At 42.3% G+C, this 15,188-nt stretch overlaps 1 protein-coding gene across 2 annotated transcripts in view; it reads left to right on the top strand.

Annotated features, from left to right (window-relative positions):
* The first annotated feature begins 3,471 nt into the window (after nt 1-3,471).
* Nucleotides 3,472-15,188, top strand: part of LOC139562406 (disintegrin and metalloproteinase domain-containing protein 12-like) — a 171,649-nt gene continuing 159,932 nt past the window's right edge. For both annotated transcript variants that reach the window (XM_071380104.1, XM_071380106.1), the window contains exon 1: nt 3,472-3,964. In XM_071380104.1, the coding sequence (XP_071236205.1) occupies nt 3,856-3,964 (109 nt within the window). In that variant the 5' untranslated portion in view covers nt 3,472-3,855. The remainder of the gene's footprint in view (nt 3,965-15,188) is intronic.

Below are 15,188 nucleotides of genomic sequence, written 5' to 3' on the forward strand. Positions count from 1 at the left end.
TGACCTTCTCTTGGGAATTACTTTCTGTAGCCACCAAGCCATGTAGCCCTGTTCCAGTGGCTGAGCACAGACTGACAGACATTAGATTATGAGGCAAGGGATGCCTATCAGCCTAGGTTTCTCAAGAGTATACAGCAGCAAAAGATCATAGCCTACTGCCTGGGTACACACTTGTTGAATCAACGTTGTTTCCATGTAATTTCAATGAAATTAGACGTTGAATTGGAAAACAACCTCTCACTCAACGTCAACAAAACAAAGGAGATGATTGTGGACTTCAGGAAACAGCAGAGGGTGCACCCCCCTATCTACATAAATGGGACCGCAGTGGAGAAGGTGGAAAGCTTCAAGTTCCTTGGCATACACATCACTGACAAACTGAAATGGATCACCCACACAGACAGTGTGGTGAAGAAGGCGCAACAGAGCCTCTTCAACCTCAGGAGGCTAAAGAAATGTGGCTTGTCACCTAAAACCCTCACAAACTTTTTTACAGATGCACAATTGAAAGCATCCTGTCGAGCTGTATCACCGCCTGGTACGGCAACTGCACCGCCCGCAACCGCAAGGCTCTTCAGAGGGTGGTGCGATCTGCCCAGCGCATTACCGGGGGCAAACTACCCGCCTTCCAGGACACCTACAGCACCCGATGGCACAGGAAGGCCAAAAAGATCATCAAGGCCTCGACCACCTGAGCCACTGCCTGTACACCCCGCTATCATCCAGAAGGCGAGGCCAGTACAGTTGCATTAAAGCTGGGACCAAGAGACTGAAAAATAGCTTCTATCTCAAGGCTATCAGACTGTTAAACAGCCATCACTAGCACATTAGAGGCTGCTGCCTATAGGCATAGACTAGAAATCACTGGCCACTTTAAGGAATGGAACACTAGTCCCTTTAATAATGTTTACATATCTGGCATTAGTCATCTCATATGTATATACTGTATTCTATACTATTCTACGGTATCTTAGTCACTTAATGACTTAAATGTAAATGTAAACTTAATAATGTTTACATATCTTGCATTACTCATCTCATATGTACACTACCGTTCAAAAGTTCGGGGTCACTTAGAATTTTCCTTGTTTTTGGCCTTAGTACTTGTCTCATCGCTGCAACTCCCCAATGGGCTCGGGAGAGGCAAACGTTGAGTCATGTGTCCTCCGAAACATGACCTACCGAACTGCACTCCTTAACACCTGCCCGCTTAACCCAGAAGCCAGCCGCACCAATGTGTTGGAGGAAACACGGTACAACTGACGACAGGAGTCAGCACCTGGCCCGCCACAAGGAGTCGCTAGAGTGTGATGGGACAACGACATCCTGGCCGGCCAAACACTCCCCTAACCCTCATGGGTCTCCCGGTCTGGGATCGAACCCGGGTCTTTTGTGATGCCTCAGACCACTGCGCCACTCGAGAGGACCTATAGGCCTATATGTTTATAAGATTAAAATGTGTTCAGTCAAAGGGGACCAAATTAGTATTTAGTAATTTAGCAAAGAATAGTAATTTCGACCTGGATGGACATAATTTCCTTCATTTGCAGACACTTGAGCTATGGAGACTCATTAGAACTGACACTTCCTACTAAGAGACATCTGTCCATTTGGCCTGCAGCATACCGTACACAGAGCAGGTTGGCATTTATTGAGATGACTCTTGTACTGGAGGCAGCACTGCAGAGTGGTCACTAGCTGGCACAGCCACAAAGTCATAAAATATTATTCTAAACCTAGCCTTAATGCTGACCACACTCCTAACCTTAAATCAAGACCAAAAAGCAAATTTTTACATGAATTTTTACAACATAGACAATTTTGACTTTTCAGCTGGCCTATTTTGTGAAAATTGCTCCATTCTGCCTCCTGGGCAAGATTTATGACAATAAACGTCAACCTGCTACTGTCACAGACCAGAGGAACATGTGCAGGAGCAGGTAGCATGTCAAATGCAATGAGGAAATTATATGTTGTCCACTGTCTTAATGTGACAGGAAATCTCTTGAGGTATAATCTCTCGTCGACAGCCATCTGACCAAATTACGCGATATTTAGTTCTGGATTCACCGAGATTACAAGGCATATTGTATTGCTGTAAATGTAATATTACACCATATATGTAGAGCCTAATATTACCTCAATATTGAAATAGGCCTACAGTAAATGTTTACACATATCCAAGTTACATTTTATATGTGGTAGAAGTGTATACCTTAAACATTTATGTTGATGGAGATAAATTGCGAATTTGGTAACCTTGATTTGGCAGTAGATGCCCATTGGATGTAGTCTGGCAAACACCTAAATCTCAAAGTCCTCCTGACTAGTGAACGAAAGGGGATTTTTGAATGGCTCTTTTTTGTGAGCATCGGGAACTGAATAGCATCTGTGCAAGAGCCATTCATTTGGCAAGCGATTTAATTTAGTCAGGTAAAATTGTAATTTTCACAATCTGACAATGGTAGGCAACTGTTCAGGCTTTACATTAGAAATGTTGTATTTGTCATGATTTTTCATTTCAAAAATTGCACTTCTGAACGAAGAGCCGTTTTGGAGCCAATTAGGTGAACAGAACCGAATGATCCGGCTCACCGAAAAAACACGGAATGCCCATCACTCCAGAACTTCCGTCTGGAATGGATCTTTGATGCTGTCGACACAATGCGTCGATAACGAAGGGGGCTGTGCTCACTCAAACCACCGACACGCACAGCCACACACAACCCCCGAGCGTTGCCCTCTTTCATTACAACAGTTAGATTTTAAAATCCAAACAATGAGGCCTCAACCCTCGAGGAAAAAAAACAACATTTGAGAGAACCAATCAAACCATCACACAATTTCTGAGATAATATTGCATTAACAAACAGCCTCCTTTCCAAACCTGTGTGGTCACAGCTCTCCCTGCGCTGTGAGTCGTCAGGGTACATTGGATCAAAGACAGTACAGTATGAAGACAGGCAGAAACTGCTTCTCCAATAGAAATCCCCAATCACACTTGTAAGCGATGTCATGGCAACATTAGGTAGCTAAGTTCATGTCCATAAACACGTTATCGGGTCTAACTGTCGTTTCAGTCCGAACTGTGCACGTGCAGGCTGTCAAATCAAAGGCACTCCTGTTTGTTTTTGACAAAAATGAAAATGTGTCAGTTTGTCACGTTCACCAGGTTGGAGTCATACTACTTAAGACAGCCAACTACTTAAGACATTGGTTCGAATCTAGGTTGTGCCTTTAGATTTCGAAAAATTAACAACTAAAGATTTTTTTTTTTCTCTCACTGACTTCTCAAAGACCAAACCCTGGTCTGCTGGGACTGTTTGCAAGCGTTCCCGGAAGTCTCGGAATGTTGCGCCTCTGGGTTTAGAAACTCTATGATTGGATGCTCTTTTTTTTACAAAGATTGCATGCCACCCTCGTGGCGCTAGGACCCAACGGATCTAGTCCTTGCAAGCGCACATGGCCATTGTAGATTGTAGCGGCTCTGATGTAAAAGAGTACGCTGGTCTCGTGAATCAGATTTCTTATGTAGGCTATCTCTCTCTGTTTTCTGTCGGACTCGCTTACTTATAATTTTTCAAACTCACTTATCAATGTCTTGGAGATATTACTTACTGCCAAGTCCTTGAGTGCGGCACGCAGGGATTTCAGCATGCTTGGATGAAAAGTTTTTGACAGCTCCTCTTTCGTGGTCCGGCTATAAGAAGTCAATACTTGTTCTTCCTCTGTTTCGGAGCTGACCCCACTCTACTGCTTGCATCCCGTATCTGTCAATCACTCGTGGACAGTATATTATGGTCGTGTCGGTGCAATAATTCATCCTGAACGCATTTCTTTCCTAAATCGGGCAAAATGACTAACTGCCGTTGGAAGAACTTTGCATTTCTAATTGTTTTTCATGTCTTGTCCATGTCAACAGCAACGGGCAATACAGACAACACACTTCTGAATTTACATGATGGTAAGTCTCTATTTGAATTAGCCATCAGCCATGCTGACAGTTTTATTTTGCAGTAGTTTACATTGGAGGTGGAGATACATGGGCTACTGTATCACATTTCTGTCAATTAAAATGTAAACGTCTAAGTATGTAGAGTTAAAGGTATCAAGCTTAATTCAGCTTTTATATCCAAGTTACCCATTAATGCAAAAAGCTCAAGGCTACAAAAAAAAATTCTGCATCTCAGTTTGGCCAAATCTAATACAAATGTAAGTGTGTGTGTGTGTGTGTGTGTGTGTGTGTGTGTGTGTGTGTGTGTGTGTGTGTGTGTGTGTGTGTGTGTGTGTGTGTGTGTGTGTGTGTGTGTGTGTGTGTGTGTGTGTGTGTGTGTGTGTGTGTGTGTGTGAGAGAGGAAGAGAGAGAGGTTTGTTACGGAGGTGTATCCTGAGGCTATTGTTTCCTGCAAAGTGAGATGAGACAATAGCAGGAAAGTGACAGCAGTGCTGGGTGGAGAGAGAGAGAGTGAGTGAGTGAGAGAGAGAGAGAGATACTACTAAGGAGATTAGAGCTGTGCTGGCTGAGGTGACCAAACCACCTCTGGAGTGTGAGAGTGTATGTGAGATGCATCCTTTGATCAGAGAGAGGATCTAGTGAGAGCCTCTGGCATCTGTGAACACTCAGCCTGTCAGCTGGACTAAGCCACAGGGACTGGCCTCAGAACAGCTCTTATCATCCCTCTCCAATCCACCTGAGTAGAGCCTTTCTGTCTCAGAGTCAGTGGTAGAGAGAGAGTGAGAAGTTAAGAAACAGTCTGGATAAAAAATAGTTTTGTAGTGGGTATTTGGTAACCTGGATGAAACGGTGTTTGAGCAACTTCTATGGTCCCTCCATGAACTATAACATCAGTGAGTGTAGCTATTAGATGGGTTAAGTTAGGCCTATATTTAATAACCCCACATATACCCTAGTTTATTCATGCCATATAAATAGTTTTTCCATCATCTCAACATTACAGCAGAGACAAATGGTAATGACAGTGTTATCGTTCCATCTGCTATGCTCTGAGAGGCCACTAAAACAGAATATATTTTAGAAACACACAAACATTACCCTCTGGGACCTGCTTGGCTCTGAACGGGGTGTACAAAATCGTTTGAGAATAGTGTGTATTGAAATGGGGCAAAACCATGCTTTGATGTCTGCAGGATATCTCCTGAGCTCCTCCACGTAGTGGTAGTTAGCATGTCTTCATCATCAACGAACGTGAAATATTGGACGTACTCTACTCTTATAATAAGATATCGATGTCTCATTTTCAATGTCTAGGCTACATCATACTTTGTATAGCCGTTTGAGGGATGTAGCAGGGAGGTAAACGGTCAAGTTCTTGTAGAACTTTCTCAATAGTGATAGTTTGACAATGTTCACCTTCTTACCTGCAATTTAGAGATAACTGAAAGGATAGATCAGACTCAATGCCATTCTGGGTTCATATCACAATGAATATCATTCTTTCCCATAGAGGCTGTAGGATCCTGTCACGTTCCTGACCTTATTTTTCCTTTGTTTAACTTTGTTTAGTTGGTCAGGACGTGAGCTGGGTGGGTAGTCTATGTTTTGTGTTTCTATGTTGGGGTTAATGTGTTGCCTGATATGGTTCTCAATTAGAGGCAGGTGTTTGACGTTTCCTCTGATTGAGAACCATATTAAGGTAGGGTGTTCTCACTGTTTGTTTGTGGGTGGTTGTCTCCTGTGTCTGTATGTTCGTACCACACGGGACTGTATCGTTTGTTTGTAGTCTATACCTGTTTGTGCGTTCTTCGTTATATATAAGTTCTCAAGTCCAGGTCTGTCTACATCGTTTATTTGTTTTGTATTTCTGTAGTGTTATTCGTGTTTCGTCGTTTTCATTTAATAAATTATGTCTACCTTCAACGCTGCGCTTTGGTCCAATCCCTACTCCTCCTCTTCAGACGAAGAGGAGGAGAACGACCGTTACAGATCCTACTGTGTTCAGTGGTGATTGTCAAATGAGGGGGAGTCTCCAAGACCTCCCAGAAAAGCTGGACTGTCAACCCAGAGAAAATATAAATTGAGTTGCTTAACCATAATCATAGCTAGAGGAGCGATATTATCCTAATTACTGTGTTACTACAGGGTTGTCAAACAACGTGAAGATGAGTGGGAGATCGGTCTGCTTTGATAAGAGCCTCTTAGTGAATGGCTGTTTCATTTCAGACCGATAAACTCTTAATCTTGTTTATTCCAATTAGCCTACATAGATTTAAACAAGGTTGTGTACTTTTAGGTTTGTGATTTATCCAGAGTTCAATAAACAATTAGAGGGAGCCAAATTACCATGATTAGATTTGAGGATATTATCTATTCAGTCAGACTTTGGTTGTGTCCAAAAATAGTGGAGAAGGGGCCGGGAAATTGAAGATTTTACTCTGACCGGACAACAAAGGACACACAGAAGCACAGTCTGAGACACACACACTCCCCTTGAGGAGTGTAGCTCTCAACACCATTTCCTTGGATGTAACTCATGTCACCCCTCAGAATGCTATGGAATGCTGATGTATGGCTGACGGCTGCCCCCGTTGCCACTCCTCCTCTGGAAAACCCATTGAGGGAATAGTCTTCCTGGGTTCAGGCCCCAGCTCATTGGCTGTCTTTGACATTATGGGGACATGTTGGCATTAGTTGTTGCCGTCTTGGGACTGTGAGACATAGTCATCAGTGTCTCTCTCTGTTAGCCGTCATTGGCCATTAAAGTTGTCTTTGTGATTTAGCTATCTGCTGCTTGCCAAACGCTGCTGCTGCACCACCCTGGGAACAAACAGACAAACACACAACCTGACGTGCATCCCAACACACAGATGCATGCACACATGAATTACACAGAAAATACACTCACAAATATGACCCACCACCTGGATTCTATGTAGCAACATTTGAAATTCAGTTTTTTACGTGGGATAAAAGTAGAGACTCGGCTTGAAAATGGTATATCATACACTGCAGTTGAGGAACAATGGGGGGGAAAATCTGCTTTAAAGTTGATAAATTTGTAACACCGTGAATGTTTTGGTACCTACTGGAGAGCTCTTCTTTGTCTACACCCATTCAGCATCATCCACACCCTCTTAAGTCTTAGCCCCACCCATCTCTTTAAGGATTCACATGTGAAGCCATCCCTCTCATCGTCAGCCATCACTAGCACATCAGAGGCGGGTGCCTATAGACATTGATTAGGAATCACTGGCCGCTTTTAGAAATGGATCAATAGCCATTTTAATAATGTTCCGTATCTAGCATTACTCATTTCATATGTATAAACTGCACGCCACACTATTCTACGGTATCTTAGTCACTTTTAAATTGTGTGTACATATTGCATCACCCATTTCATATGTATTTACTGTATTGTATTCTATACTACACCACTGACTGTTAAACAGCCATCTCCAGCACGTCAGAGGCTGCTGCCTATAGACATAGATTAGGAATCAGTGGCAACTTTAATGAAATGAAACACTACCCACTTTAATAATGTCTCCGTATCTTGCATTACTCATCTCATATGTATAAACTGTACTCTATACCATACTACGGTACCTTAGTCACTTTAATTGTTTGTAAATATTGCATCACCCATCTCATATGTACAGTGGGGAGAACAAGTATTTGATACACTGCCGATTTTGCAGGTTTTCCTACTTACAAAGCATGTAGAGGTCTGTAATTTTTATCATAGGTACACTTCAACTATGAGAGGCGGAATCTAAAACAAAAATCCAGAAAATCACATTGTATGATTTTTAAGTAATTAATTTGCATTTTATTGCATGACATAAGTATTTGATACATCAGAAAAGCAGAACTTAATATTTGGTACAGAAACCTTTGTTTGCAATTACAGAGATCATATGTTTCCTGTAGTTCTTGACTAGGTTTGCACACACTGCAGCAGGGATTTTGGCCCACTCCTCCCTACAGATCTTCTCCAGATCCTTCAGGTTTCGGGGCTGTCGCTGGGCAATACGGACTTTCAGCTCCCTCCAAAGATTTTCTATTGGGTTCAGGTCTGGAGACTGGCTAGGCCACTCCAGGACCTTGAGATGCTTCTTACGGAGCCACTCCTTAGTTGCCATGGCTGTGTGCTTCGTGTCGTTGTCATGCTGGAAGACCCAGCCACGACCCTTCTTCAATGCTCTTACTGAGGGAAGGAGGTTGTTGGCCAAGATCTCGCGATACATGGCCCCATCCATCCTCCCCTCAATACGGTGCAGTCGTCCTGTCCCCTTTGCAGAAAAGCATCCCCAAAGAATGATGTTTCCACCTCCATGCTTCACGGTTGGGATGGTGTTCTTGGGGTTGTACTCATACTTCTTCTTCCTCCAAACACGGCGAGTGGAGTTAGACCAAAAAGCTCTATTTTTGTCTCATCAGACCACATGACCTTCTCCCATTCCTCCTCTGGATCATCCAGATGGTCATTGGCAAACTTCAGACGGGCCTGGACATGCACTGGCTTAAGCAGGTGGACCTTGCGTGCGCTGCAGGATTTTAATCCATGACGGCGTAGTGTGTTACTAATGGTTTTCTTTGAGACTGTGGTCCCAGCTCTCTTCAGGTCATTGACCAGGTCCTGCCGTGTAGTTCTGGGCTGATCCCTCACCTTCCTCATGATCATTGATGCCCCACGAGGTGAAATCTTGCATGGAGCCCCAGACCTAGGGTGATTGACCGTCATCTTGAACTTCTTCCATTTTCTAATAATTGCGCCAACAGTTGTTTCCTTCTCACCAAGCTGCTTGCCTATTGTCCTGTATCCCATCCCAGCCTTGTGCAGGTCTACAATTTTATCCCTGATGTCCTTACACAGCTCTCTGGTCTTGGCTATTGTGGAGAGGTTGGAATCTGTTTGATTGAGTGTGTGGACAGGTGTCTTTTATACAGGTAACGAGTTCAAACAGGTGCAGTTAATACAGGTAATGAGTGGAGAACAGGAGGGCTTCTTAAAGAAAAACTAACAGGTCTGTGAGAGCCGGAATTCTTACTGGTTGGTAGGTGATCAAATACTTATGTCATGCAATAAAATGCAAATTAATTATTTAAAAATCATACAATGTGATTTTCTGGATTTTTGTTTTAGATTCCGTCTCTCACAGTTGAAGTGTACCTATGATAAAAATTACAGACCTCTACATGCTTTGTAAGTAGGAAAACCTGCAAAATCGGCAGTGTATCAAATACTTGTTCTCCCCACTGTATATACTGTATTCTATACTATACCACTGTATCTTAGTCCAATGCCGCTCTGACATATATGTATATTCTTAATCTATTCCTTACTTAGATTTACGTGTATTTTTGGTATATGTTGTGAAACTGTTAGATATTACACGTTAGATATTACTGCACTGTCGGAGCTAGAAGCACAAGCATTTCGCTACACCTTCAATAACATCTGCTAAACACGTGTATGTGACCAATACATTTGATTTGATGTGCTTAACAGAATGAGTAAGGTAGTGAAGGTAACAACCAAATATTTCAAGACTTAAAGTGGTGAAAGTAGTAGAAAAATGGCATTATCCTAATCTGACTTTGGTGCAGGTCATGTTGTTCTTCACATTAACGTCTCTGGTAAACACACACTATATTTGTCACATGCACAGGATACAGAAGGTTTAAATGGTACAGTGAAATGGTTACTTGCATAGTGTTGTATTTTGTTTAGACATGTAGCTAGCTAGCTAAACAATTAACCCTAATCCCAACTCATACTATCATGCACCATGCAACTAAAACGAACTAAGTTCAATGTTAGCTAGCTAGCTAACATTAGGCTATAACTAGCAATTCATATGGATTTCTGAGATACGGATAATATTACTACACAGATCATACACGTAACGTTAGCTAGTGAACCAGCCAGCTAACACTAGCTAGCTAGCTAACAGTATGTTTTAACTTGCAATGAAAATGACTTTCGGAGAAAATTAGAAACATATAATATCTGAAAATGTAGCTAGACTCTTATCCATATACATGGATGAACGCTTCTCCCTCTCTGTCATGGATGCCATAGTTGCCCTTAGTTTGAAGATGTAATCCGGAGACAGCCGTTTTATACAATAGCCTTCTGTGTTCTCTTTTCGGCTCTCTCCGCATTTGGAAATCATCTCTCTGCTTCTACTGGGCATTCCAATGATTTCAAAACTCAGTCAACTTCTTCCGTGACATCAACACTTGATCGCTGTTTCTTCCCCATCACTTTTATCAGAAGACTCTACAATGTCTGGTTCAATGAAAATGTCTTTACATAAATCAGGAATTTCCTCATCATCTGATATGTTTTCAGAGTCAGAGAGAGTCAGCATGGCACAATCGTACTCCAGAAAGTTGTCCATCACAACTTTTTCCCACTGATCTTTGTCGATAGTGCTATTAACTTCAGGGCAGCAATGTTGAGAGCACTAGCAACACCTTTTCAGTTATTCATGATATCTTTAAAAAAAGCAACGGTAGAAAAGAATATCCACACATACTGAGCAGCTCATGTTATACTGTAGACAGAAACCTGGTACATGGCAGACCAATCCGTACTCATCTCTTGACATGTCCAGCCCATCCATTATCTCAGACAATTATGGCTAGCGGGAAGGTTCCTGTATTTGTCCGTGGCTAAACCAAATATGCTCGTGATTTAACAATTGTATTAGTATTTTCGAGTTTGTTATTAAGGCACATGGTAGTTGACATGTTCCAGAAGGCATTTCTGGCAAAAACAAATGTTTTTTTTTTATTTATTTTTTTACGTTCAAATGCCTCTCCTGTGAATTAGTGACGTGGACATAGGCCTAGCTTCTTGAAACGGGTCACAAATGTGTATCAACTTTGACACACATACTTGTTATGAGTCAACATATAATCTGTAAATACACAAATGTCATCGCAGGCCAAAAAAAGAAGAAAAGCGCACACACGATTTATCGTCAATGTTTCAGTTGGAGGGAAAAAAGACTACATAACTGTCAGTCAGCAAACAGTTCCTCGAAACCTAATTCACTATAATTATATAATGAACAAAAATATAAACACAACATGTACTGTAAAGTGTTGGTCCCATGTTTCAGGAGCTGAAATTAAAGATTCCAGAAATCTTACATACGCACAAAAAGCTTATTTCTCTCCAATTTTGTGCACACATTTGTTTACATCCCTGTTAGTGTGCATTTCTCCTTTGCCAAGATGATCTATCCACCTGACAGGTGTGGCATATCAAGAAGCTGATTAAACAGCATGATCATTACACAGATGCACCTTGTGCTGGGGACAATAAAAGGCCACTCTAAAATGTGCAGTTTTGTCACACAACACAATGACACAGATGTCTCAAGTTTTGAGGGTGCATGCAATTGGAATGCCTACTGCAGGAATGTCCATCAGAGCTGTTGCCAGAGAATTTAATGCTAATTTCTCTACCGTAAGCCACATCCAACGTTGTTTTAGGGAATTTGGCAGTACGTCCAACCGGCCTCCCAACAGCAGACCACGTGTAACAACAGGACCTCCACATCTGGTTTCTTCACCTGCGGGATTGTCTGAGACCAGCCACCCGGACAGGTGATGAAACAAAGTAGTATTCCTGTCTGTAATAAAGCCCTTTTGTGGGGAAAAACTCATTCTGATTGGCTGGACCTGGCTCCCCAGTGGGTGGGCCTATACCCTCCCAGGCCCACCCATGGCTGCGCTCCTGCCCAGTCCTGTGAATTCCATTGATTAGGGCCTAATTCATTCATTTCAATTGACATATTTCCTCATATGAACTGTAACTCATTAAAATCATTGACATTTTTCTTCAGTATAAAAAACTCACTTAGAAAGAGTAACAAAACCCCTAGTTGCCATAGTTCTGCAGTACATTGCTAACATACAGAGAGAGGAAAGCTTCGTATTAGCCAGTTATTCCCAAACCTGAGTTTTTTTGTAGTGGACACTGGACACAGCAGCAGAACAGATCACCACACTGGGCAGACAAAGAGCACTCGGACAGAAGCAGTGTGAGAACCCCATGGGCACACTCACAGAGAACGGTGCCATGCCAGATGCCAGGCTTCTCAATTGGATGCCATTGTTAGGGCTGGATGAAAGGAGGTCCATGCTAGGGGGCTCCAATCGTGGGGCAATGCTAGGTGAGCCTAAATGCCACCTGAGAGGTAAAGAAAGGAATGATGGAGAGGGTAGAGGACTTCATTGTGCAGAGTGATTCTGACAGACGTGTGTGTGTGTGTGTGTGTGTGTGTGTGTGTGTGTGTGTGTGTGTGTGTGTGTGTGTGTGTGTGTGTGATCATTGGGACAGTTGCAGCTTTGAGGACTTTTTTTAGCAGCAGCGTTCTTCATGCCACTATTGGAGTGGTCACCATCACTCACTTAAAGGAAAGTTGTATCATTTTTCTGCGTCTCTGAGCGATGTTCTATCGGTCCCAAGGGTCATTTTATGTGTTTGTGTATCTGAGCTATTCGCCGTTCAAGCAGGCAAAAATACAGCCAGTATGACAAGTTTTCCCCTGGTCAGTTTTATGGATTGACCTTTAGAATGCTTTTGATGGTGAGCAGAGCTTGTTCTGAGGTACTGAGAATATATTATAATAATTGAAATACTTCTTGAAAGGTGAGTGCTGAGAAATAGTGCTACTCTGAAATGTGCTTTGCCTTAAACCTGTTGATGTGTTTGTGTGTGTGAGCATACTGTACACATGCCTGCAAAAATGTAGATTTTGAGGGCCTTTTGAGTGGATCTGAACATCCATGTGTGTTTTCAGATGTATCAAATGTCTTCACTAAAACCCCTGTGCTGGGTTTACTGAGGTGATAGTTGGAACATGCTTCTCCGCAGCTGCCTGTTAGGTGTTCCTGCATGTGTGATCAGTTACTGTAAGCCAGAATCGCCAGGTCCCCATTCTGGGATCCCCAGAGCTTGGAGCCAGAATCCAAGGTGAAAAGTGGCTCCTAAGCCGATGCTTCCTCTGCAGCTCCTGAGGGATGGGAGGGCATGGACCCCCCCTTAACTCACACATACCACTCCCTCCAGGATTCTGCGATCGCAGTGTTTTTTTGGCAAAAACAACAATTCCCCGCATATTACGTGAGGGCTTTCACTTTTTCTGTGTAAAACTGTCCAGCAAATCATTGTATATTGCCATGCAAAATGTCAGAATTGCAGCAGCAGAATCAAACATTTTTGTCTGCAAATATCACAAAAAATGTACATACTGTACACACACACATGCACATGCAGACACACACACTTCAGGGCCCTCCCTTAACAGAACATGCTTAAGTGGTGAAGATTGGGGGTTTCAAATTACCATTATTTCACCATGATCCACCAGCCCAATGTTTACCTAATCTTCCACTTAATCGGCTTGGCTGTTTGAAATGGGGGTGTGGGGCCCAACAGTCATGATTAACATCCCCTTTTCCAGTTAGCTCCAGCTTCATTACTGCATGCCTGTAGAGTGTTATCACTTGGCAAGGTAAGGAGGGAGGGAGCTGGCGATGGAAGGAGGAATCGGGGATAATCATTTCAATGGCCTCCAGGCACACACACACACCTACAGTGAGGTCCCTACAGAAAGATGACTTCACCAGGGGCCTTGGACAGCATGACGAGCGCTTCTCAAGAGGACAACTGGTCCCACTTAGCACAGCAAAACAGTCCTCCCATTACATACAGGTCAAGGAGGGCCGGAGAGGGACTGGGTGGGGGACTGGTGGTGAGGGGATGTTTATATAAATTATTCCCCATCTAACCTCCATACCACCCCGCAGATGAGAAGGATGTCTACTGATGCTTGTAGTTTTTCTCCTCTGGCATGTTTCTAACGCCAGGCTGTTTCAGCTTTGTTTGGTGTCCTGGTGATGTCATAACAACACATAAATCGTCCATATTGTGATTGGCTTGAAGGACATACGTGAAGCAGCACTGTATCATGTATGAGGACAATTCACTATTTTGGTTTTGGCAACTAGCTACATTGACGTCCCTCAGGGCAGTATGTAAGCCATAAAGAAAGGCTTATTGGGTTGTGCTATGTAAGAGGTTTCTTTTCAGGTTGCCTTTAGCATCCAATATCATGCTATGCCACATTCATCATAAATATCACAGAGGAGAGAGTTAGCACTAGCTATAGGTTTTATTAGTGTGAGAACATGACTTCTAATAGGAATTGTTTCAACGACTTGGTCTTTTATTGTGTGCATAGTGATACAGTACAGTTTTAATAAGGGGAAGTGTAAAGCATTTCCTTTGATGTAGCGTTAGCCCTAAAACCATATCTGGCTCGTTCAAAAGAGGCTTGTGTCTTATGAATGGGGCCTTCCTTTGTACTGTAGTACTGTACTTTCAGAGTGATGAGATGGCATTAAAGTAAGTCTATGCTGCTAGACGTTCAGGTAGTTAAACGATGCATGCTACAGAATCAATTTGATTATGTTTTGTTAGTGTTAACAGAATGGGTCCAGCACTATTGACTTCAATGGATGGTTCCTCATTCAAAGACTCATTGATGTTACAGAGGTAGGCACATGACAGGCAATCCCTTGCATTGCAAATTAGATTTATAAAACAATAATGTTCCCTGGAAGGTACACTGTTGGTTTATATACTATCTACAGTGAGCTCCAAAAGTATTGAGACAGTGACATTTGTTTGTTGTTTTGCCTCTGTACTCCAGCACTTTGAAATTGAATTGACTATGAGGTTAAAAGTGCAGACTGTCAGCTTTAATTTGAGTGTGTTTTCATCCATATCTGGTAAACCGTTTAGAAATTACAGCACTTTTTGTACATAGTTTTGTACATGGGACCAAATGTATTGGGATTTATATGTGTATTAAAGTAGTGAAAAGTTAAGTATTTGGTCCCATATTTAAAGCAAACGATGAAAACATCAAGATTGTGACTCTACAAACTTGTTGGATGCATTTGCTGTTTGTTTTGGTTGTGTTTCAGATTATTTTGTGCCTAATGATAAATAATGTATTGTGCCATTTTAGAGTCACTTTTATTGTAAATAAGAATAGAATGTGTTTCCAGATAGTCTTGAATGAATCGTGAATAATGACGAGTGAGAAAGTTACAGACAGTAACAGTTAAAAATATCATACATACCTCCAAGACATGTTAACCTCTAACCATTACAGTAACAGGGGAGGTTAGCATTTTTGGA

This window comes from Salvelinus alpinus, chromosome 32, assembly GCF_045679555.1.
Source record: "Salvelinus alpinus chromosome 32, SLU_Salpinus.1, whole genome shotgun sequence".
Taxonomy (NCBI): domain Eukaryota; kingdom Metazoa; phylum Chordata; class Actinopteri; order Salmoniformes; family Salmonidae; genus Salvelinus; species Salvelinus alpinus.